Raw genomic sequence first — 25,905 nt, 5'->3', positions numbered from 1 at the left:
ATTGATGGGCATCCATTCATTTTCCAGCTTCTGGTCACTACAAACAGGGCTTGGCATATACCTTAAAGATGCCAGAGGCAGAAGTGTCATATGTATACCAAAGTATTCATAGCTATAAAAATGCACTATCTTTCCTTCATTTTAGAAATGAGACTATGAGTATATTTTGTCCATAGTCAGACATGGTTTTTCCATTAGGTAGTTTTGCTGAACTGTGTTTTGGTTGTTAAAACCGCTCATTGAACTTGGGGAGAGATTTTCAGAGATGAACAAGTTGAAATGTTTTAAAAATAAAATGAGGATGAAATAAGACTATATGTCTTCAATTATCTTCAGCTCTACACTATCTAAATCTATAATTTGTGATTGTATGATCCTTCTGTTTTTAGAATGATTACAACAAAATAGAAAAAGGAGCTATATCAAGATTCATATGATTTTTAGGCCAACTATAAATGTTAACTATTGATATACAATATATGGACTCTGTTCATGAATCAGCAAACTGAAATGTTACTAGATGATTTGAACCATAATAATATGTATATTCATTGGACATTTGGACATTTCAAACTGAATATCCTAGGAATATCTTAAAGTAAACATTGAACTAAAATTGAACTCATGATATTTCCCCTTAAGTCTTCTCCATTCCCAGACTTCCCTATTTCTTTCAGAAGGATCATATCTTTCCAGTCTTTCAGTTTGGGGGCCTTATCCTTCTCACTACACATATCCAAATAATTACTGAATCTTGATGTTTTTACCTTCATGACATCTCTCAAATTCAGTCTCCTCTCCATTCATGTAGCTACCATCTCAGTTCAGACCTGATGATTCTCCTTGCATCAAAGTCCCTCACCACTATAATCCATCTAGTGTACTGCTGCCAAAATAGATTTTTGTAAACACAAATCCAACCATCTGACTCCCCTATTCTTCCAACTTCAGTGGCTTTCTTCAACAAAAACAGGAGCTCCTCTGTTTAGTTTTTAAAACTCTGTATAACCTGTCTTCAAATTCTTTCTATCTTCCTTGGTTATTACTTCTCTTCTAATACTACAGTAGGGTAAAGAGGATGATTCTATTAAGAACTTGACCAGTTCATATTAACCATGTCCGTATGGACACTGGGTCATTAGACACTTCAGTGTGAATTTATTTCAATTTAGTAAGCATTTGAGTGTCTACTGTAAAAAGTCACGAGATCAAAGCCATAATGAAAATACCCCTTGCCATTAAGGAAACATACAATGGAAAACAATAATTTAATGAGATAGAGAGTGTGCAACCACATTAGATATAGGGAAGAAATGGAGTTTAGGAAAGGCTTCATAGGATATGGCCTTTGAGTTGAACCTTTAAGGAAGTCAAGAATTTTGAGAAGGGGAGGAGGAGATACATTTGAAGCAAAGAGGAGATTTTGCAAAGCCCTGGAAGGAGAAGATGGGATGATTTAGGAAATAATCTAGTTTGGCTAGGAAAGAGGAATAAAGTTAAAGAAATCAATGGCAAGAAAAAAGTTAGAAAATTTGGACCAGTATTAGGACTGCCAAAACTGTCAAAGGCTTGAATATAATACTAGTAGCAATAATAGTAGTAATAACTATTTTTGGTGCTTTGATGTTTGTGAGGCAATTTATTTATACATACGTATATAAAAAGAGATTTGTGTGTATGTATCTTTTTGGATTGTAGCAGCTCTCAGTGACCTTGTACTAAGTCTATAGTACATGCATATGTATTTTATATACATATATACATGATGTACACGCAAAAGAGACTCATACATTTTATATCATGTATACTTTAGACTATGTTAGATATAATTATATTTTCACAGTGTATAGGTAGCCTATATACTATATACAAAAGTAGTACATATATTTTGCATATATGGTATCTATCACAATATATAATGTATATGTGCACATAAAAACATTACATACATACCTCTACACACACACACACACACACACACACTTTTTTTTTTTGTCCTTATGATAGTCCCATGAGATTAGTAAAGCAGCTGTTATCCCCATTTTACACATGGTGAAGCTGAGACATAGGTTGTTTGACATGCCTATAGCCTTCTAGGTAGTAAGCAACATAGCAGAAGTTGAAATTAATCTGACTCCTAATACAGATATCTGTCCACTGCACCATATTATGTCTCAGTAGCCTGACATTTTTTTCTTCAAGAAAAAAGGCATAAAAATGACTGAGAAGAAAATACATTTGAATCTTGAGGAGTTCCTTTGATGGGTAATATGAGAAAATATGTTGGTACAGTATTTGAGCATATTCAGATTGCAAATCCCTAAATACATCGAGTTTTAATTTTATTTGTTGGTATTGAAGACAAAAATAAAAAAGTTGTTTTTGGTCATACTAATTAAGTTCTTGAGTTTTAATAAAAGATTATGAGGACTTTTTTTTTGATGTTTTATTCAATAGGAATCTTTCAGATATTGATCAAGATGGAAAATTAACAGCAGAAGAATTTATTCTGGCAATGCACCTAATTGACGTGGCTATGTCTGGCCAACCCTTACCACCAGTACTGCCTCCAGAATATATTCCTCCTTCATTTAGGTAAGAATAATGTCTCTTCTAGGTTTCAAACTTTGCTACTTAATATTTTAAAACAATTACTACTTTTAATGATGTTCTTAGTTCTCATCTTCCTTGACCTTTCTGAGAACTTTCTATACTGTCTGGAGTCTGCATGGAGTAGTGGACAGAGTCCTGCACTGAAAATTAGTAAAGCACTGAGTGCAAATCCTACTTTAGACACTTACTAGACACCCTGAATGAACCCTGTCATGTTATTGTGGGCCTTCTTCTCTTACTACAGTCTCTTTCTTTGATGATCTCATGATCTCCCACCATGCATCTCCATTCCAAATCTCTCTTTTTCTTTGTCTCAATCCCTAATCTTCTCTGAACCCCCAGCCTTCTCTTCATTCACACAAGACCCATCATAGGTCAGACCTTCTTCACCTCCCAGCTGGACCACTGTAATAGGTTCCTAACTGAGCTAGCTGCATTTAGCCTTTTCTTTCTCTTATTCAGTTCCACAGAGCTGCCAAGTTTGATATTCCTAAATCACAGTCCTACCCATGTCACTCTTCTGTTTAAAAAGCTCTAGTAGCTTCTTAGTGCTTCTAAGTTATAATACAAACTTCTTTGTCATTTAAAGCCCTTCATAAGCTCCAAATTATCTTTCCAAACTGATTGGATATTAAAGAAGATAACACAGGAAAAGTATTTTATAAGTCTTAAAGCACCATGTGATAATAACTAGCACTTTTATAATGCTTTAAGATTTGTAAAGCATTTTACATGTAATCTCATCTAATCCTCGCAAGAACTTTTGAAGGACGGTACTATTTGTATCCCCCATTTTACAGATGAGGAAACTAAAGCAGTAGAATGATTCCCTCTAGGAAAAGTACGTTAAATAAACATTTATTAACTATATAAATGCAAACTATTATCATCAATATTATACTGTCTTGTGGAAAGTAAATGAAAATTTTAAGTCCTAATTGTTATAGAGCCTATATTAATCCATAGAATCTGGTTCTACAAAGTAACTGCTTTTTCATTGTAATTTTTCTACTTTATTTCTTAGCAAAATATCTTGTAAAAAACAATTTAGTAAATTGCAAGAAACTCTTTACTGTTATACTCCTTGCCAAATTGGGAGTTAATTCTTTTACTGCATTCATTGCATAAATTAGTGAAAAGAATCGAGTAAAAGACATTGAAGTCTCTGAAAATTGTCTGATTCTAATAATTCTTTTTGTGTGTCACTTTGAGAGTTAATATTTTGGTTTTTGAAAGTAACCTTTCCAAATATTCTAAAAATAATCTTTTTCCTAAGATGTCTTTAGCCTTCTTCCTTATTAATGTAACATTGGTAATGTATCAAATAGTAAGAAATATCAGTATACTGATAAAGCACTGGTTCAGTGTTTGTACTTTAATTTTCATTAATATACTAAACATCTTATGCAGGTCTTGAGCTGTGATTTGATAAATTTTGTGACTGATACATTTTTTTTCTTCCCCATTTGGGAAGTGAGTGGAGCAATTTTCACCACATTATCACTTTTCCTCAATTATGTATTATGCAGCTGATTGGTGTGAATGTCTGTAGTCATGAGAATTAAGTTCTAGCATCTAAGGCAGATTTTGACCTGATTCTGCCAATGATTATTTCAGGTTGTATAAATAATCTTTTCATTATATGCTTCAATTTTCCAGTATTTAAAATAGGACTGATATCTACCTCCTTTTCTACAACCATCACTGTAAAAAGAAACATGTTGATCTTTGAGCTAAATTTGGAAGGAACCTAAAAGAATCTAATCCAGTGGTTCTTCCCTTGGGCCTAGGATCCTTAACTTGTTTTTCCCCCCAATATTTTGATAACTGTATTTCAGCATAATTGATGTCCTTGATGATCTTTTATATTTTACCGTTTCATTGTTTAAAAAAAAAGATAAGTTCTGAACAGTTAATCTTGGAAAGAAATAATAATGAATGGCTTTTTTTTTTTTTTTTTTTTTTTTACTTCCAGAAGGGTTCGCTCTGGCAGTGGCATATCTGTTATAAGCTCTGTATCAGTAGACCAAAGGTTACCAGAGGAACCAGTGTTAGAAGAGGAACAGCAACAGCTGGAAAAGAAATTACCTGGTGAGTTGGTATTTATATTTTAAGTGTGTTACATTATCTATAAAAGTATCTTTTGAAGGAAAAAGGAAAAGTTGTTTCTTTTTAATTGAGATTGGTAAAGAAAGAAACTTGGAATATGAAAGAAAAAATGAAAAATGTAAATATTAGTTATTTTGAAGTCTTAATATACTAATCTCTTTTTACTTGTAGTTTATAGGTCTTGCGCTAAAACTTTGTATTTACAATAGGATTAATAAAAAAACTGAAGGTAGTTGCTCATGTAACAAGTGCCATAAGTAGTCAATTAGTCAAATCAACAAGTATTTATTAAGATGTTTCAAGCATTATGCTACAAATAGAAGCAAAAAAAAAATTTGCCATTGCAGAACTTTTATTAGAATAAGGGAAGCTAATATGTATATTAGTATATAAAGTGTAACTATATGGAACCAGTGTGGCAGGCTAGGAAAAAAATTTCCAAGAGAGTTACGGTAAGAATGAGATATCATTTGATTGGTGTTATTCCTAAAATTATGATCTTAGGAGGATGTCATCAATGAGGCTATTTGGTACCCCCAAATTTCCCAGGGTGCCAGCCATTGTGGCAGGTTCAGAAAAAGAAATGAAGTCTGGAGAAAGATTAGGTGAGACTGAGGCAAAGCATGACTTAAATCATTCCTAATTAATGAGATTTATTGTTTTTTATTTCTATAATGTACTATCATAGGCACTAGGGGACATTCATGGATAGTTTGCAATTCTTACCATAAAGAAGCTTATAATAGAAATAGGGTTAGTATGAATTATTTGGGCTGCCCTTTGCAAGTCCTGTTCTGAATTGGAAATCAAAAGGATAAGCACCTTTCAGAGAATCTTTCATTAGTTTCCTATTGACTATGCAATAAAATACTTGTCTTATTCAAGTATTCAAAGCCTTCCAAGTTCTATCTCCATCCTTGTCTTTTCAAGATAAGATGATTGCTAGTGGGAAGGTACAAACCAGTTGAGGATTTTTTGAGAATTGGGGAGAAATGGGTATGTTTGTAGGTAGAAAATTGTATCCCTGTTCAGGGAAAGGGAGTCAGTCTTCACAAAGAGAAGTGGCCCCCTTCATATATGACAGTAGGTAACTGAATGATATGAAATAAGGCAAGGATAAAAGAGTTCTTGGCAAAGAGCCACAGTAATTAGGCAAAGTTTTCAGCTGAGAAGGAAGGGGAGGTAGAAGCATGGGATGTTTGAGGAGGAATGAAAAGGTTTAGAAACAAAATCTGCTATTATGAAACTTGAGTTGATTAAGAAGGTATAAAAGAATTGTCTTTTGTTGCAGTGAGGGCCCAGTTGGGAAATATAAATTTGTAGAAGACCCAGTCATTACACCTTAGTGATTTTCTCCAGCTTTGTTCAGCAGTATGTGAATAAGAATGAAAGTTGTAGATGGTATGGGTAATCCAAAGCTTGGGCTTGATGGTTAAATGGGCAATAAGATAAGTGAGTACTGAAGAAAATAAGAGAGCAATAGCTATAACAGGTTTATCAAAGAGTCAACTATGAAGATAGGAAGAGTGAAAGAGTTACCCATATTATATTATATATACCCATATTATAGGTGATATCCTGGGAAAGAACTAAAGAATCAGAGGATTAATCCTCTGATTAAAAAATCACAGTGAATATTTGCAGATACCATAATTAGATAAAGTGGAGGGAGAGGTAGAATAACAACAATGTCATTAGGAATCAGATCTCTGTGAGAACTAGAAGATGGAAGGAATAGTAAAGAAAAAGAAAATATTTAGACTGCAATCAAGTTTGTTTTCTATAGAACAGATATTCCAGAATATAAAGTGGAAGGGGTTAAAAAGAAAAAAGTTCTTCAAGCTGAAGAACCTTCCATATATGTTATTTGGTGAATGGAGTCCCTATTTTGATAAGAATTGCTAGAGAAACTGGAAAGTAGTTTGGCAAAAATTAGTTTTAAACCAAAAGCTAACATCATATATAATAAACTCAAAATGGATATATGTTCTGAATATAAAAAACACACTGTAAAAAGAAATTAGAAATAACAGATACTTTTGTAACTATAGTTAGGGGGAGAAATATTAACCAAACAAGGGGAAAAGTCAATCATAAGAGATAACATGACCTAATTTGATTGCAAGAAATTGAAAAATTTCTGTACAAATAAAATCAACATAGCTAGCATAAGAAGGAAAGCTATTATATAGTACAAATGGAGAATAATTTAAGGGAAAAGGTACTAATGACTATGGGAATAAGGAGGGCCTGGGAAAATCTTTTTGCAGAAGATAAGGTTTGAGTTGAGTCTTGAAGGAGACCAGGAAAACAAAAGGAGAAACTGAGGAGGGAGAACATTTTAGGTGTGGGAGATGGAGAGTCATTGTCAAGAGAATCAGCAAGTAAGCCAGTATAGCATCATCATAGGGTATATATTGAGAAAAGTAAAGTATAAAAATATTGGTAAGGGAAGAAGCAGTTAGCTTATGAAGATCTTCAAAAGCCAAACAACTCCGAAATTGGTGACTTTGGAGAGAGCAGTTTCAGTTGAATAAGGTGGTCAGAAGGCAGTTTGTGGAGAGTTTAGATAAGAAAGAACCTAGTGTAGACAAATTTTTAAAGGAGTATAACCAAGAAAGGGAGGATAGATACAATATGGTAGCTAGTAGGGATAATCAGATAAAGTGAATTGATAAGGAGAGACTGAAGATTAGAAGTGGGGATGATAAATGGGCCAGTCTGCTGGTAAAGAAGTAAGGGAATGGCATTTAGAGTGCATTTTGAAGGCTCTGCCTTAGTAAGGAGAAGGGACAGCTCTTCATAGGAGATAGGGGTAAAGGAAGAGTTTGTTGAAGGAAATGCCTGAGTGATGTGAGAAGAAGGGAAAAGAGGAATTCTTGTCAAATGACTTCTGCTTTTGGTGAAGTATGAAATAAGGTCCTCAGCTGAATGGGGAATTGAAGAAGGGAAGGGAGGGGAAAAGTATTATTAAACACCAAGTGCTGTGTTAAGTGCTTATATGCAAGGCATGGCAGTGGTGTGTAGAGACTTAGAGAATAGATATAAATGTTTGGAAGAGCCATAGCAAAGGATAAGCATAGCAAATTCACTGGAGAAGTATAAAAAATTGCTTAGGGAGTAGGAGGTTAATAGAGGTTAGTGAAACTAAGAATCAGAGGTCTAAGGACTAGCACTCTTACTATTACTAACCTTTTGGTTTAATATAAATCATTTAACCTTTTTGGTCCTTTTAGTTTTTTTATCTGTAAAAGTAAAAATTGAACAAAAATAGTAATAGCTAACATTTCTATCACATCTTAAGGTTTTGCAAAGTACTTTATATATATTATCTCATTTAATCTTCACAACAGCCCTGTAAAGTAGATAATTACTGTTATCCTTATTTTACAAATGGAGAAACTGAGGCTGGGACTCACCTTACTTGAAGTGACTGACTTTCATTGTTCTTCACTCATTTCAGTCATGTTTTACTCTTTGTAACCCCACTTGAGATTTTTCTTGGCAAAAGTACTGGAGTAGTTTGCTATTTCCTTCTCCAGCTCAATTTACAAATGCTGAGTCACACAAGTACTAAGTGTTTGGGATTAGATTTGGACTCAGATCTTTCAGATCTGGCATTCTAATGACTTCACAACTTCACTGTCCACGACTTGCCTAAGATCATATAATTAATGTCTGAGATAGGATTTGAATTAGATCTTCCCTGACTTCAAGTTCAATACTCCATTCCACCTGGATGTCTTAGAAATAAATAGTTCATATCCTGTCTACATACTGAAGAAAGAACTTGTCAGATTTTGAATTTATAGTAAAACTCCAAAATATTTGAAGAAACTTTAGCTATAATGTCATAAATTACTTTTCTTAATTGGACATATGTTTTCATAGTTCAGATATATTTTGCATATTGCCAATTTAGTGAATTTCCCCTTCTTTACAATTGTATGCTAAATTAAAAACTAGAATTTCAAAATTATTTGGTTTTTTTTTTTCATTTAAAGTAACTTTTGAAGATAAAAAACGTGAAAATTTTGAACGAGGCAATCTAGAACTTGAAAAGAGAAGACAAGCTCTATTAGAACAGCAGCGTAAAGAACAGGAACGCCTAGCACAGCTGGAACGGGCTGAGCAGGAAAGGAAAGAACGAGAACGTCAAGAACAAGAGCGAAAAAGGCAGGTAGAACTGGAAAAACAGCTGGAAAAACAGCGGGAACTGGAACGTCAGAGGGAAGAAGAGAGGAGGAAAGAAATTGAAAGACGTGAGGTAAGTGGCTGTTGAATTGCCCATCAATATTGCTTGGTTTGTTTAGATAAAATAAAATTTAAAGTAAAAAGTTAAAAAATCCCAATGATTCTGATTCCAGCTTCTGGAGTCATAAAGCCAAAGTTTTTTCTTTGTTCTTATGATATTTCAGTACTTTGAAGATAAATTATTTTATTCACTGATAGTGAATAGTACTGTATTTATCTTGGCAGAGGAACTCCCAAGTAGGTTGTTTGCTGCTATAAACAAAAAATATTCATTACATGGTCAATTTTCCAAAGGTCAGATTCATGAATGGCAATCTACAACTAGGGTCATATTCTAATTAGATAGGAGGACCTACCACAACTTGTACTTTCGGGTAAAGCACCTGTAAACCTACAATTATCTCTATATTATAATGAGGCAACAGAGTAGAACACATAATCATTTTAAATTGGAGAAGCTCATTTCTAGATAGGATTATTGGAATTAACAACCCATAAAAGATCTAGAAAAACTTAAAATGTGTCAGTGGAAGTAGTATTTCTGTGGTGATGATATCATAATTCAATAAATTTAGTGTAAATGTATATGTACTGTATACATATGTACATATATACATTCACATATACACAATAAATGGTGGATCTTAGCCTTCAAATTCCTTTCTTGAGAATAAACATAGGATATTTTCAAGTAGACTTGCACTGTGAGAAGAACTGCTGTATTTTAAATGAAAGAGACTTCTTACTCTATCACTTAATTTTTCTGGGACTCAGTTTCCTCTCCTGGCAAATGAAAAGGTTAGACTAGATGTCCCTTCTTGTTCTAGATCTGTGATGCTATTATCTGAGCCAAAATGAAATAGTCTTGAAAGTTTGGAGAGAAGGTAATTCAGTTAAAGGATTCATAAATCCTTCAAACTTGTAATTAACTTAGTTTTTAAGACCAACAAAAGTTAAGACATAATATAGCACAGAAATTTTCCTTACTGCCAAATACATCAGGAAGAAAAATATTGTATATCATATGCTCAGTATCAAATATATAAAGGTTGTTACTGAGACCTAAACAAAATATAATGCCAATAACCTCTAATTATATACAAATAGAAATTTATTTGGTATTTTATGTTTCACTTTTTAATAATAAAATAACATCACAGAAAACAAAACCTCTCTTTTCCTCCCTTATCTTCTTCCTGTTTTTCTTTTTCCTCTTTTTTCTTTTCCCCTCCATTCCTTCCTTTTATCTTCCCCTTTCTCTTTTTCCATTTATCTTTTCCATTCTTTTTCTTTCTCCCATTCTCTCCCTCTGCCTCTCTGTTTCTGTCTGGTTCTTTATCTCTCTACTCCTTTTCTTAAAATATAGGCTGCAAAAAGAGAACTTGAAAGACAACGACAACTTGAATGGGAACGGAATCGGCGACAAGAATTATTGAATCAAAGAAACAAGGAGCAAGAAGACATAGTTGTTCTAAAAGCAAAGAAGAAGACATTGGAATTTGAATTAGAAGCTCTAGTAAGTGAAATTCTATGCTGTTTTGGTAATTATTCTGAGATGTAGTCTTACAAGTGGTAGTGGAATTTGTGTTGGTAAATTAAGTGCTACTTTAATCACCAAGCATTTATCGACTTAGAACTGAGCTTCTTCTGTTCTAAAAATGTTATGTTCCTGGAAAAGCAAATATAGAATGTATATGAAATAAATACAAAATGATTTGGAAAAGGGCTGTGATAACTGAGTAAATTAGGAAGTACCTTTTGAAGGAGATGATGCTTGCTTTGAAGGAAGCTAGGGATTTTAAAAGGTGATGGTCAGGAGAGAGACCCTTCTAGTGGTAAGAAATAGCCTGGGCAGGAGCATGAAAGGCTATGCATGGGGAACTTAACGAAATCATTTTTGATTGAAGTGTGGATTGCACTGAGAGAAAGCTATCTGTAATTAGTGACTTAGCCATTGTTTCTTGTGTGTTTTCTAGAATCATTAGATTTTCATGATTGTTATTCTAGAAATCTGAAATGTCTTCTTATAATTCTGTCTTGCTATGTCTTTTGTTGAAGAATGATAAAAAACATCAACTGGAAGGAAAACTTCAAGATATCAGGTGTCGATTAGCCATGCAAAGGCAAGAAATTGAAAGCACAAACAAATCCAGAGAACTTAGAATTGCTGAAATCACCCACCTGCAGCAACAATTACAGGTGAGGAAACATAACTACTTAGAAACTGAATTGCATGACTTTCATTCAATATTTGGCTCCATCTGACCACTGAATACTTTATTTTTCAGAACCAGTTATGGTGAGTAAGTGTTGTGGTCCAGCAGTCATCAAATTCATATAGCTGATGCCTTAAATTTCACCTTAAAGGACGTCAGTTATTTGTAACCTGGAATATAGGCTAAATCAATAAATACTTGGTGGCTAGTTGTTTGATTTTATCAACCATATAATATGGTTAAAATAGATATAGATGTAGTATTTTCATAGTAGTTGTTATAATCCAGGAAACTGATTACATGATATCCTATGTTTTGTGTTTACAGATAATAATCAAATCAAATGTAATAATATATGTGAACTACTTTATAAACATTAACATATTAAATTATTATTATAATCCTAATTGAAATTTGAGTAGAACATCTAAATGAAATACCGTATTTATATAGCTTTCTCCTATACTATTTCAGTATATTGTAGGACAATTGTACTTTATGACATGCTCTATTTAAATATTGTCATAAAGTATGGTCTCCTCTGGTGTTATTTATATTGATAATACCCCACCATTATAAGGAATCCATATTTTGACTCTACATATTCAGTTTAGAAACATCTAATAGAGAGGGAAGAAAGCCAATGTTCTCTTGTGTTTTCTCTCTGATTTGGCAGGATAATGTTAATACTCATTTAGTGCTACTCTCTTACCCCTAAACCTTTCCTTATTCTTTTGATTCAAGGTTTACGTCAGTCTCATGTTTAAATCAAGTCAATCACATAAATGAACTTCAAGTTTCCTGTCTTTGAGGGTATCTTCATTCAAATTGAGTCAGTCTTTTGGCAGCATGACCAGTGTTTTATACCCCTTAACCTGCCTCTCTGTATATTATTTATATTTTGCTTGCTAGCACATATTTTACTCAGTTCAGTACACATAGGAAATCTAAATAATGTACATAGAAATATCAGTCTCCAGGGTAATAATGATGTTACCTTGAAACTAGAATCCTAAACAAAATGGTCTTGAAAACTTGGAAATTCAAAACTAGCTAAAGTATTCTGGCTACCTTGACATCCTGTGATTTAACATAAAAAAGGAGAATCCTTCTTAAGTTGAAAAGCTCCCTCTGAATATGGCAAAAAATACACATATGTTGCCTTGATCTCTTTCAATAAAGCATTGCTTATTGGGGCTTATGAGCAAATTCATAACTGAGTTGTATATGCCCATACATTTATTTTAAAGTTTTTTAATTGTTCAAGTGTGGGAGTCACCAAACTGAGTATCAGAACACTCCAATATTTACCTTGGATAAGTCCCATAATTACTGTGTTCAGCATCTGTAAAATGGGGCTAATGTCTATTATTTATAAATAACATTGCTCAATTATAAGAATTTATGGAAGAAATTACTGGTAATAAATTTCTTAGGGGGAAGATTTTGAAAGCTACATTTTTGTGGAATATAAGTATTTATCTAAAAGCTTTTTCATTTTCATCATAATGAATGAATGAAACTAACTCAAGATAAATCAATGAAAATAAAAAATTGTTATTTCATCTATGTCTTGAATATGGAGAAAATTGTTCACTTTTACTTTTGGTTCCAAACTTTCTCCTTCCCATTTACCCCGTCTTGTACCCATTGCACCAAGAAAAACAAAATGTTCCAAATATGTATAGTGAAGAAAAAACATTCTCACTTTAGCTAAATCAAAAAAAGAAAGAAGCTTCAATCTGAAAATTTAGTCCATCACCTCTCTATCAAGGTAGGTGGGTAGCATGTTTCATCATAGTTCTGGATTCGTGGTTACTAAAAGTTATAAAGGTTTTCAAAGCTGTTTGTCTTTCTAATGTTGTTATTCTATAAACTATTTTACTGTATATTATTTTCCTGATTCTGCTCACTTCACTGTGCATCACTTCATAAAAGTCTTCTGAGGTTTTTCTCAAAACACCATCTTCATCATTTCCTATAATAAAACAGTATTTCATCACCTTCATGTGCCATAACATGTATAGCCTCCTTCAAGTTTCCAATTCTTTACTATTACAAGCAGAGCTGGTATGAATATTTTTAGTGAATATGGGTCCATTTCTTATTTGATCTCCTTGGGCCCTTTCAGCAGTATCACTGGATCAAAAGGTATGCACAGTTTAAGAATTTTTTAGCATAGTTTTAAAATGTTTTCCATAATGTCTGGACTACTCCACAGCTTCACCAACAGTACATGAAAGAACCTACTTTGCCACAACATGACTAATATTTGTTATTTCCCTGTGTTATCATCTTTATCAATTTGATATTTATGAATTGGTACCATAGAGTTGCTTTAATTTGAATTTTTCTAGTTATTAGTGAAACAGAACATTTTTTCATATTGATTGCCTAGGTTTCCTCCTCCAGAAACTGTCTATTCATATCTTTTGGTCATTTATCAACTGGGGAATGGCCCTTATTTCTTTAAATTTAACTGTTTCTTATATACCCTACAAATGAAGATCCTTATCTGAGAAAATTGCTGCAACGATTTCCCCCCAGTTTCTTTCTTTTCTTCTAATTTTTATCACATTGGTTTTGTTAGATTTTTAAAATTGTAATAAAACTTGGCTGTTTTAATCTGTAAACCATTTTTTCTCTTGTTTGATCATCAACTCTTCTCTTATCCATAAATCTGACATGTAATTTCTTCCATACTGCTCTGATTTACTTTCCATGTTAGTTTTTATGTCTAAATTATGTGCCCATTTGAAGCTTATCTGGTTTGCAGCATGAATTGTGAGTTTACAGCTAATTTCTCCTAGACTCCTTTTTTGTTTTCTTAACAATTTTTGGCCCAGTTGCTGGGATCTTTGCGTTTGTCAAGCAATGGATTCTTGTGTGTTTGCTTCTATATATTGTGTATCTCATCTCTTCCGTCAATTAACTCTTATTTTTCATCCCATACCAAACTGGCTTGAGTATTATATATTGTAATATAATTTGAGATCCTATATTACTAGGCCTTTTTCCTTCCCCCATTTTTAAATTAGTTCTCTTCATATTTTTTGAGTTTTTATTTTTCCAGATCAACTTTATTTTATCCTCATTCTACAGAGTAATCCTTTGATAGTTTGATTGTTATGACATTGAATAAGTAAATTAACTTAGGTAGTATTGTCATTTTAATTTTATTAGCTCTCCTATTTATGAGTAATTAATATATTCCACCAGTTATTTATTTGTCTTTATGTAAAGAGTGTTTTGTAATTGTATTCATGTTGTTCCTGTATTTATCTTGGCAGAGGAACTCCCAAGTATTTTTTATTGTTTATAGTTTTTTTACATGCTAATATATTTTGCTTGATTTTACTGGTAATACACTGAAATGCTCATGATTTGTATGAGTTTATATCTTGTAACTTTGCTGAAATTATATTAATACTTTCAATTAGTTTCAAAATTGATTCTGAAATATTCTTTATAACATCATCTACAAAAAATGATACTTTTGTTTTCTCCTTGACTATTCTTATTCCTTCATTTCCATAGTGTTCTTGTTTGGTTTTCTGGAGGTCTTGGAGAAGCCTTCCTTTCAGTTCAGTAATCACCATGAGAATAGCCAGGTGTTAAAGTCCAAATCCTTTATTATCTCCTTCACAATCTAGCTTCCTTGCCTGGGGCCCAGGCCAGTCTTCTGGAGCCTTTCAGACAGGCCTTAGTCTCTTAGGGAAATGCAGGAGGCCAGGCCAGCAATCACAATGGTGTGAGATGAAGTGAATGAATCTGGCTCTGCCTCCCTTCCGAGTCTGTGTCTGGTCCTTCTGAGTCTCTCTCCAAGCCCTTCTGAGTCTGTCTCTAATTCTTCCTCCAAGCTCTCTGAGTCTTTCTTTCTGGCTCTCCATTTGAGTACCAGTTATATGCTCTACCCTGAGTATAAATCAATCATTATATCACCAGGAAACCATTATTTGTTGTGAGATTAAATCAATCATACTGAACTTAGAGAACTATTAAGCATCATGCTAAACTAAATAACCATTGTCTCATCAATTCCACTGAATTAATACCTTATAAGAATCCTTATCTCAGAGTTCTGGCCCATAATATCTCCCGCTTTCTTTTGTTTTAGAACATAAGGTGGTCACACCCTCCCTGACTTCTCAAGGAGGTGAGAACCCCAAAAAAGAGGTGATCGTGCTTTCCCTGACTCCTCAAAAAAGGGGTGAATACCAAAAAAGGAGGTGATCACATCCTCCCTGATGTTTCAGGAAGGGAGATGAAAACCAAAAGAAGATGGGGAATCAAACCAGATTAGTGGGTTTCTGAAGGGTCTCACATGAAACAGGTATACATAAATCCATCAACATGGGAGGTATTACAAACAAATAACATCAATAAACGTGAGGAATTATACATGTCCATAAGTCCTAGAAATAATCCAAAACCAATCTATTATCCATTACTTCATGTGTCAGGGAATCCAGTGATTCCTGCTGGTTTTGAAGTTCTGCAACAGTTTTATCAACAATTTTTTACCTCAGGTAATTGCTATAGCCAGCATTTCTACTACTACATTGAATAGTTACAGTGATTGATAATCGGCATCCTTGCTTCAACCTTAATCTTACTGGAAAGGCTTCTGGCATAGCTCCATTGCAGATAATTCTGATTCTTACGTTTAGATAGCTATTAGGTAGCATTTTAAAGAAAAATCTGTTTATTCCTGTGCTTTCTAATTTATTTGTTTTTTTAAACAGGAATAAATTTTATATTTTTCAAAAATATTTTTATGTAGATGTTGAAGCAATCATCTTTTTTGTTAATTACATGGTCAGTTATATTTATAGTTTCACTAATAGTGAATCAGTCCTAGAGCCTAGTATGATCTTTGTGACATATTATTGTGTCCTTGCTAGCATTTAGAATGCTTGCATTAATATTCATTGGTCTGTACTTTTCTTTCTCTATTCTGACTTTCCAGTTTAGGTATCAAGATCATATTTGTGCCATGGAAGAAATTTTATAAGATTCTTTCTTATATTTAAAAAATAATTTATGTAGTATTGGTACTGATTATACTCTAAATGTTTGGTGGAATTCACTTGAATCCATCTCATCCTGGTTTTTCACCCCTTTGGGAGTTCATTTATATGACTTTTTCATTTCTTTTTCTAACATAGGATTATTTAAATATTCTGTTTTCTGTTCTGTTAACATGGATAATTTATATTTTTACTAACATTCAACCTTTTCATTTAGATGGTTAATTCTTTTGGTATGTAGCTGGGTAAAATTGGTCTTAATATTGCTTCTTGTTTTGATAATTGTTTTCTTTTTTTAAATCAAATTAGCTGATGGATTATTTTTTTAAAAATCAACTCATTAAATTAATGGAGGTTTTTGCTTTGTTTTATTATTTTCAGGATTTACATCTTTGCATGTAGTTGGGGTTTTAAAATTAGTTTCCTCAGATTTTTTAGTGTCATGTCTAATGTGTTAATAGTTTCTTTTATTAATAAAAGCATTGTGAGATATTTCATCCAAAGTAATGCTATGACTATATTACATAAAATTTGATATGTTGTCTCAGAAAATCATTTCTATTATTTCTTCTTTGACTCACTTTTTAGAATTGTTATTTAGTTTTCAATTAGTAAAGTTAGTATTTCAAGTAGTAAAGTTAGTGTAAAGATCAAATGAGATAATATATATAAAACACTTAGCATAGTGCCTTGCACATAGTGGACTAAATGCTTATTTCCTCCCTTCATTCCTAAGTGTGAATTCTAGTTTTTATTCCATGCTGATATTCTTTTCCTTTTTTTATGGGTAAGATCATCCCATTCACAATTATGTTTGTTAATTGTGGATTTCTCTATATTTTCCTTTTTTTTTCCCCTGGCACTGTTTTACTTCTGAGTAATCAATTTCATTCAACTCCCTCTTATTTTCTCCTTTTTATCCTTTTTTTTTAAAAAAATATTCTTTACCCGAAGTTCTTAGTATTTTCTTCCCATTTCTTTTTTTAAAAAAAATATTTACCTTTCAGGTAAGATGAATGTCTATACTCTATGTATATTCTTTTCTCCTTTACTGAGTACAGATGAAAGTGAGGCTCACTTGTGACCCACTTTCCACTACTATCCTTTTGTTATAAACTTATACTGTAAGTATGTCTATTATATTTATACTATATAGACTTATAGTAGACTTCTACTTGTGTACACCTCACTTATCTATGATAGTTTTCTCCATTTTCCTCTCTCTTCCCTCCTTCTTCCAGTGAATATCTCTTCCCTATCATTTCTGTTCTTTTGGGATAATCAAAACATAAAATAATTTCCAGGTGCTTTATGTATCATCTGTCTATATATGTTTAAGCTATTTACCTTGTTTTAGCTTCTCATGATTTCTTGCAACATTAGTTTACACTTGTCTTTATAGTCCTCTCTATGTCAGAATTTCTATTCAGGTCTGTTTTTTCATCAGGAATGCTTGGAAATCCTGTATTCTTAAAGATTCTTAAATTTTTTCTCCTGTAGGATTTTATTCAGTTTTGCTAGGTAAGTTCTTCTTGATTATAAATATAAACCTTTGCATTCTATAGTCATTCTATAGTATCATTCTTTAGTAGTTGAATTTTTCTTTTTTTTTGATTGCTTGGCCTGTAGGTTCTGGGTTTTGACTAATGTTCCCAGAAATTTTTTTCCATTTGTCAAGAAGTGACCTGGAGATTCTTTCAGTTTCTACTTTTCCCTTTGGTTCTAACAGACCTGGCATTATCTTTTATGATTCTTGAAATGTGGTATCTAAGATCTTTTATTTTAGTCATACCTCCAATTTTCAGATATTTTTTTCTCCTCAAACTATTTTCTGTCTTAATTGTTTTGAATGAAATATTCATTTTTTTAAAAAGTATTTTCATCTTTTGACTCAAGAAATAATTTCTTGATGTCTTGTAGAATCCAGCATTTCTGCTTTTCAGTGAATTAATTTCCTCAGTGAGATTGAATCTCTTTTTTCTAAACTTTGTTTATTCTTTTTACATCTTTTTATATCTTTCTTCATTAGCACTTTCTACTTTGCCTATTTTTCCATTACTGTCCTTTTTGTCTGTCTCTGCTTTAGCTCTTCTAAATTCTTGCTGGACTTGTATCCAGGCTGCATTTTGCTTTGAAATTTTGCTTTCATTTTCTTTTGTGTTTGTGTCTTACATTTCCTGTTCAACATAACACATATTTTTTTGTTGGATTTTTGTTTGTTTGTTTCTTCATTCTTCTAGCTTACTTCTTGACTTAGGACTTTGTTAGTCCTGAACTTCCACCCATTTAGATCCCTCAGTAGCATTCATAGCTCAGACTGAGGGACCTGCAAGCTATTGTCAACCCCATGTAACATGATTCAGGATAAAAATCTGCTTTTTGTTTGAACTTTTCCAATTCTTGACTCATATATTGGTTTGCTAGCTTGTTCCTGATTTGGAAATTTCTGTACTCTGCTGTTGGATTTAGTCACTTGGATTCAGCTGGACTCAACTTGCTCAGAGCCTATTCAGGTTTGGCACAACTGAATTACAGGCTCCCCTTTGGTCTGGGAGTCTTGCTTTGGTTATTTCACTGAAGGCTGGGTTTGAGGACAAAATTGAGTCCTTGCCCTTCTCCAAGGTTTAGAGTCACAATTAGAGCTTGGTCCTAGAATAATTCCTTGCTCTCTATACAGCCAGGAATTGTGTTTACTCTTCTCTACAAAGACTCTATAACTCAAAACTGGGTGATTGGTGACAGAGCTGCCAGATGGTATCCATTCTTGTACTGTGCATTAGTTCTGAAATCCTCTGGGATACCTTCTGGTCCCAGAGTTTCTTGAACTGCTGTCAAGTCTCTTCCTTCTTTCACTTCCTGGGCATTGAGATGCTTCTCTTCACATACCATTTTAAACTGCCATAGGCTAGAAAAATGATTCATTGTGACTTTCTTTTGGTTTTCCTGATCAGAATTCATCTGGTGGTTGCCTTTTTTAGATTTTTATGGAGGAGATATAGTGGGGTTACTTGTACTTTGTTATCTTGACTACACCCCAAATTTAAAATATAAGAAAATAACATAGTTCTAGGATTTTTGTCTTCTTTCTTGAGAGAGTTACACTTTCACACATTAGTTTTCTGCATGTTTTTCTCTCCTATTAATTGTAGTATACACTTGATTCAGCTTCCATCTGATCATGTAGAGTTAATTGCAATACTCTTAATGGTTTAGAAAAATCAAAATAATTTCCATTGATCTTATTTTGATATGGATGTACATCATAAAATATCTAGGCATCTCTCTAGAATTGGTAATTGAAGAAATGCCAAGGAACCAGTAGGGTTTCTTGAAGATCTATATTCTTTGTGTCTTGATATTTCCAACAATTGAGTAGCTTTGATCAGAAAAAGGATCTGAAGATGTTACAAAGACTTCCTTTTAAAATGCCTTTATTTAGCTTTTTTCAGTGTTAATTATTCCAGATTTCCAGTAAGAAGAGAATTGGGTTCAAATCCTGTCTCTGACACTTAGGAGTTCTATAATCTCTTTTAACCTTGATTTCCTCAAGTGTTAAATGGGCCTGAAAAATTTCTATTACCCCCCTTACCTGTTTTTACCTTAGTGTTGTTTTATAGGAATAAAATGAAATTATGTCTCTAAAAGCTCTTTTCACATCTTAAATGTTCACTAATGTTTTTATGTCTATTATATACATATTAATGTGTATCTCTAAAATATCTTAATTGTTATATTTTTTACTAACTGCTGTTGAACACAAAGTTGGGAAATTTAGGCATGATGATTATTCTTAAATTCCCATTAGTGAGTATCTCTTGACAAATGGCCATTGTATATATATATTATCATTATTTAAAAATTGGCACCATCCTAAAAATTGACACCAGTCTTATTCAGTTGAGCAGATTTGCCTAAGTGATTTGTCACAGAATTTTTCTTTTTTTAACCTCATGACTATCGCAGAAAGTATGTTAATCATGCAAATGCCCAAACCTGCACCTAAATAAAATAGTATGATAAATTTTATTTTTTTATTTTCTTTTTTTATTGCTTTTTTTTTTTTAATAACTTTTTATTAACAGAGCCCATGCCTGGGTAATTTTCTTTTACAACATTATCCCTTGCACTCACTTCTGTTCTGACTTCTCCCCTCCCTCTCTTTATCCCCTCCCCAAGATGGTAAGCCATCCAATACAAGTTAAAAATGTCATAGTGTATCCTAGATACAATATATATGTGCAGAACCGAACAGTTTTCTTGTTGCACAGGAAGAATTGGATTCAGAAGGTAAAAATAACCTGGGAAGAAAGACAAAAATGCAAGCAGTTTACATTCATTTCCCAGTGTTCTTTCTTTGGGTATAGCTGCTTCTGTCCATCCTTGATCAATTGAAACTGAGTTAGATCTCTTTGTCGAAGAAATCCATTTCCATCAGAATACATCCTCATACAGTATCGTTGTTGAAATATATAATGATCTCCTGGTTCTGCTCATTTCACTTAGCATCAGTTCATGTAAGTCTCGCCAATCCTCTCTGTGTTCCACCTGCTGGTCATTTCTTACAGAACAATAATATTCCATAATATACCACAATTTGCTCAACCATTCTTCAATTGATGGGCATTCATTCATTTTCCAGTTTTTAGCCACTACAAACAGGGCTGCTTCAAACATTTTGTCACATACAGGTCCCTTTCCCTTCTTTAGTATCTCTTTGGGGTATAAGCCCAGTAGAAACACTGCTGGATCAAAGGGTATGAACAGTTTGATAACTTTTTGAGCATAGTTCCAAATTGCTCTTCAGAATGGCTGGATGTATTCACAATTCCACCAACAATATATGTGTCCCTGTTTGCCCACATCCCCTCCAACATTCATCATTATCTTTCCCTGTCATTCTAGCCAATCTGACAGATGTGTAGTGGTATCTTAGAGTTGTCTTTATTTGCATTTCTCTGATTAATAATTGGAGCATATTTTCATATGACTAGAAATAGTTTCAATTTCTTCGTCTGAGAATTGTCTGTTCATATCCTTTGACCATTTATCAATTGGAGAATGGCTTGATTTCTTATAATGAGAGTCAATTCTCTATATATTTTGGAAATGAGGCCTTTATCAGAACCTTTGACTGTAAAAATGTTTTCCCAGTTTATTGTTTCCCTTCTAATCTTGTCTGCATTAGTTTTGTTTGTACAAAAACTTTTCAATTTGATATAATCAAAATTTTCTATTTTGTAGTCAATAGTGATCTCTAGTTATTTTTTGGTCATAAATTCCTTCCTCTTCCACAGGTCTGAGAGGTAAACTATCCTATGCTCTTCCAATTTATTTATAATCTCATTCTTTATGCCTAGATTATGAGCCCATTTTGACCTTATCTTGGTTTATGGTGTTATGTGTGGGTCAATGCCTAGTTTCTGCCATACTAATTTCCAATTTTCCCAGCAATTTTTGTCAAATAATGCATTCTTATCCCAAAAACTGGGGTCTTTGGGTTTGTGAAATAATAGTACTGTGATTTAATAAGAATTCAAAATGCTTCTTAGTTAGAGGCTGTAAGGCAGCAGTGGGGAACCTTTTTTCTGCCAAGGGCCATTTGGATATTTATAATAATATGTATGAGCCATATAGAATTATCAACTTACAGGACTCAAGCAATGGGAGATTGTTTTATACCTAGCTTTTAGCTTATCATTATCAGCAGTTACCTTAACAAGTGATTTTGCTGGTCTTATACAGCCTGCAAACTGGGCATTCTTCACTCCTGTTGTAAGGACAGATCATGTCTTTAAAATTCCTGCTTAATACATGAACTGATACTGAGTGAAATGAGCAGAACCAGGAGATCTTTATACACTTTAACAACAATACTACATGATGATCAATTCTGATTAATGTGATTCTCTTCAACAAGGAGAGGATCCAAATCAGTTCCAATTGATTTGTAATGAATAGAACCACTACACCCAGAGAAAGAACACTGGGAAATGAGTATGGACCACAACATAACATTTCCACTCTTTCTGTTATTGTTTGCTTGCATTTTTGTTTTTTCTTCTTAGTTATTTTTACCTTCTTTCTAAATCTCTTTCTTGTGCAACAAGATAACTGTATAAGTATGTATACATATATTGTATTTAACATATACTGTAACATATTTAACATGAATGGGACTACCTGCCATCTAGGGGAGGGGGTGTAAGGAAGGAGGGGAAAAGTTGAAACAGAAGTTTTTACAAGGGTCATTGTTGAAAAATTACCCATGCATATGCTTTGTATATAAAAAGGTATAATAAAAATTATTAAAAATTTTTTTAAATTAAAAAAATACATTAAAAATATTCAGTTTAAAAGTTTAAAGTCAGCAATGAAATTTCAGTATGACATGCCTCATGTTACTATTAGTAATCATGGATTTGAAAAGAAACTTTGAATGTTCACTTACTCTTAGATGTTTAGAGTAGTGGTTCTTAACCTTTTTTGTGTGTTATAAATCCCTTGTGCAATCTTTTGAATCTTATGGATTCCTTCTCGGAATAATGTCTTTAAATGCATAGAATTAAATACATAGGGATTGTAAAGGAAAACAATTATATTGAAATAAATGTCCTTTTTTTTCTCTACCCAACTTCATAAACTCTGTGAAACTTATGATTAAGAACTTTGGGATTTGAGGTATAAAAGAGAAAATTTCTCCTCATCTTTCTATGGTAATAAGATTAAATATGAAACTTTTTTACAGTTTGAAAGAAAATAGAACCTCTCAGTGACTTTCAACTTTTGTCTTGTTTTCTGTATTGTCTGGAAACCATAAGTGGATACTTGTAGCCCAAGTTAGATTCCTAAATATATTGTATATCGGGTTGCCTGAAAAGTTAGCATTAATTTTCCTTGATACATGTATAGGCATTTAACCAATCAATAGCATTTTTTTCCAGTTGCTAAAAGGTTGATTAGAATTAAATTGTTTATTTTTGTGATTGTGTCAAAACCTTATCTTCACTCTATTTGGGTAGAAAAAATAATGTTGTTGAACTTCTTGACCACTGATTTGTTTTCTAACCACAAAACAATGAAAAACCTAAGATTTACTCTAATGAAATATGTTATTTTGCTTCAATTATTGAAACAACTTCCAATAGATGCAACATATCTTAGTATGTACATTCCATTCTCCTGAATTCTTGAAATCATTCATTCAGTTTTCTTTTCACTTTTAAAGTATTGAGTACCATAAAAGCAACTTCAGGAAATGCACAACTATCTCAGTCATATTCTAGTGATTTTAAAGAAATCAGAAACCATTGTGATTTGAGATAAATTCAGTTCAACAACTCAAATAGTACTTTAGGTTATATTTCCCATTTGAATGGTTGCGTTTATGAGAACAGTCTCTAAGAAAAAGAAACTGCCTTATGCTTTGCCTGGAAATTGATATTAGGACATGGTAATTTTTCTTATTTTATTCTTTGTTTTTTTCTTCTAGGAATCTCAGCAAATGCTTGGAAGGCTGATTCCTGAAAAACAGTTACTCAATGACCAATTAAAACAAGTTCAACAAAATAGTTTGCACAGTAGGTGTTTTTAAAAAGTTTTCATTCATCCTTCTAATTGGCCAGTATTTTTTGAAACATGTAAAAAAAAATTAAGGATTTTTTTTTTTTACTGATCATTATCTTAGCTTTTGTCCAATTCATATATATGTTTGTTTGTTTATTTATTTATATTTATTTTTAACAGGAGATTCACTTCTTACACTTAAAAGAGCTTTAGAAGCAAAAGAGCTTGCTCGTCAGCAGCTGAGAGACCAGTTGGATGAAGTTGAGAAAGAAACTAGATCAAAGCTACAGGAGATTGATATTTTCAATAATCAGCTAAAGGTAATTGTTATATGTTTTTACATGTGTGCTCTCCCTTTTTCTGATTTATCTGATAATTGCTTTGTGTTTTAATCCTAGGCAGTAAAATTAACCTGATTTGTCAACTTTTCAAAAGTCTTAAAAGTTTATAGAGAAGGGAGAAGTACAAATTCACTTTTTTCCCCTATTGGAAAGAATGTGGAGGAAGGGAGGAGGAAAGATATGACGAGAGACAAGGACAGATACACAGAGATAGAATGGGGGAGGGAGGGAAAGAAGACAGAGGAGGGAAATGAAGAAAAGGAGGAGCAGGAAGAAGAAAAGAAGAATGGAAAGATGAGAGAGAAATTTGAAGACTCTCTTGCATTTTAAATTAGGACTGATTTGAATAGTCTCAGGTAAAGTATGAACCAGTTATCTCAGTTTGATTGTGATACATTTTAAGAATTATCCACCTCTATCTCTTACACCAATATAATGATGACTTTTTATATGGAATTTGTATCCTCCCAGTTTTTTTAAAATGCCATTATAAAATAGCTTTGGGTTATGTTTTTTTTTTTAACCCAATACTTTTTCTGCTATATCATAACTTCAAGATGATTTCTGAGTCTTTGTTTTGTTGTTCAGTATATGGTCATTGCTTCTTTCTTTGTGGTAAAAATTTTATGTGGTTTGTTATTGTTATATTTGCACTTCAAGAAAAAGCAAAAACTACTTAAGACTTATTAAAGCAATAGTGATTTGAAAAACAGTCTCTTCCTGTTATTCTCCTTCAGTTTAACATTGTTTTAAGTCTCTTTAAGAATACTAAAATTGGGTTTATATTGCTCCTTTTGCAATGTAGTCTTAATTGATTTCCTTTGAAGAAGGAAGTATAGCTTGTGATTTTATATATAACTTGAATCTACCTGGAAGTTTTATTGCAACTATTTCTATTATTTTAAATAACCCAAATCTTAGGTTTTTCATGGACATATTTCAAAGTTTTCATACTTGATTCAGACACAAAATTAAGTTAGCAGTAAATAGTCATTCTATTTCTCTTATGAAAGACACATCCAAATATTGGATGCTTTTTAGAATTTGTCCTTCACATTCTTTCAGTTTTGAAATTCTCAGTCAGTTTGAGAATACTAAAACTAATTAGGTTTATACTGCTCTTTTTGCAATTGCCTGGTATGACCCTTCAGAAAATTTTATATATTTTACAAATCCAAATGAGTAGACTTTCAGGGAAAGCAAAGTTCTCAAGTTTTCCTTTATTTCTTTGTATCCTTATGTGAAAGATTCCATATATGCACAGGTATATAGTCTGTGATTATGTATATAATATTTATGTAAATGCTGTGCAGAAAGCTGACCCTCTGAATCAGGAAGATCTGGCATCAAAGTTCATCTTTAATTCTGACTGTCTTTGTAACTTTTAGTAAGTTACTTTAACCTCTTATTTCTTTAGGCAATTCTCTAAGACTCATTTGCAGAGAAGGTGCTGACCTGTGTTGACTGAAGGAATTTCCTTATCTGTGATTTTCTTTTGTCATAGAAATTACATGTCCTAGAGATATGGCTACAACTTTGCCTTCTCTTTAAAAATATAAACAATGAAAAACAAATATAAACAATGCATAATCTTAGCCCCAAATCTCATTGTGGCGTGTTACTTATTCCTTAAATTTAAATAAGATACTGAGAACTGAGTGTATTTTAATAATGTCTGAACTTGTAAGAAAAAGTGATCAACTTCTTAAAAATATTAAAGTTTTGTACTGTTGCTTGGCTTATCTCAAGACATAACTCAAATTGAAAGTAGAAAAAAGG

General features: G+C 32.7%; 1 protein-coding gene and 1 long non-coding RNA gene across 11 annotated transcripts in view; one reads left to right on the top strand and one right to left on the bottom strand.

Moving 5' to 3' along the window:
* Nucleotides 1-25,905, top strand: part of ITSN1 (intersectin 1) — a 268,177-nt gene that overhangs the window by 87,266 nt on the left and 155,006 nt on the right. For 6 of the 7 annotated variants that reach the window (XR_004232930.1, XM_031959332.1, XM_031959334.1 and 3 more), the window contains 7 exons: nt 2,458-2,595; nt 4,589-4,704; nt 8,727-8,989; nt 10,343-10,492; nt 11,035-11,175; nt 23,712-23,799; nt 23,966-24,105. Coding sequence is in view for 6 of the 7 variants with exons in the window: in XM_031959332.1 (XP_031815192.1) it covers nt 2,458-2,595; nt 4,589-4,704; nt 8,727-8,989; nt 10,343-10,492; nt 11,035-11,175; nt 23,712-23,799; nt 23,966-24,105 (1,036 nt within the window). In the remaining variant the exon portion in view is untranslated. The remainder of the gene's footprint in view (nt 1-2,457; nt 2,596-4,588; nt 4,705-8,726; nt 8,990-10,342; nt 10,493-11,034; nt 11,176-23,711; nt 23,800-23,965; nt 24,106-25,905) is intronic. The other variant, XM_031959333.1, reaches the window with a different exon arrangement.
* The window catches only part of LOC116422340, a 42,957-nt gene that overhangs the window by 10,390 nt on the left and 6,662 nt on the right, over nt 1-25,905 (bottom strand). Inside the window, exon 3 of one of the 4 annotated variants that reach the window (XR_004232933.1) lies at nt 13,106-13,170. The exons of 1 other annotated variant lie outside the window; for it this stretch is intronic. This is a non-coding gene — a long non-coding RNA (uncharacterized LOC116422340). Of the gene's footprint in view, nt 1-12,832; nt 13,171-14,812; nt 15,108-25,905 lie in introns of those variants that run through there. 2 more of the 4 variants (XR_004232932.1, XR_004232934.1) reach the window with 2 other exon arrangements.

The sequence above is a fragment of the Sarcophilus harrisii genome, chromosome 3 (genome assembly GCF_902635505.1).
Source record: "Sarcophilus harrisii chromosome 3, mSarHar1.11, whole genome shotgun sequence".
NCBI lineage: Eukaryota > Metazoa > Chordata > Mammalia > Dasyuromorphia > Dasyuridae > Sarcophilus > Sarcophilus harrisii.
The sequence above is the reverse complement of the archived record's forward strand: the minus strand, read 5'-3'. Positions and strand labels throughout refer to the sequence as shown.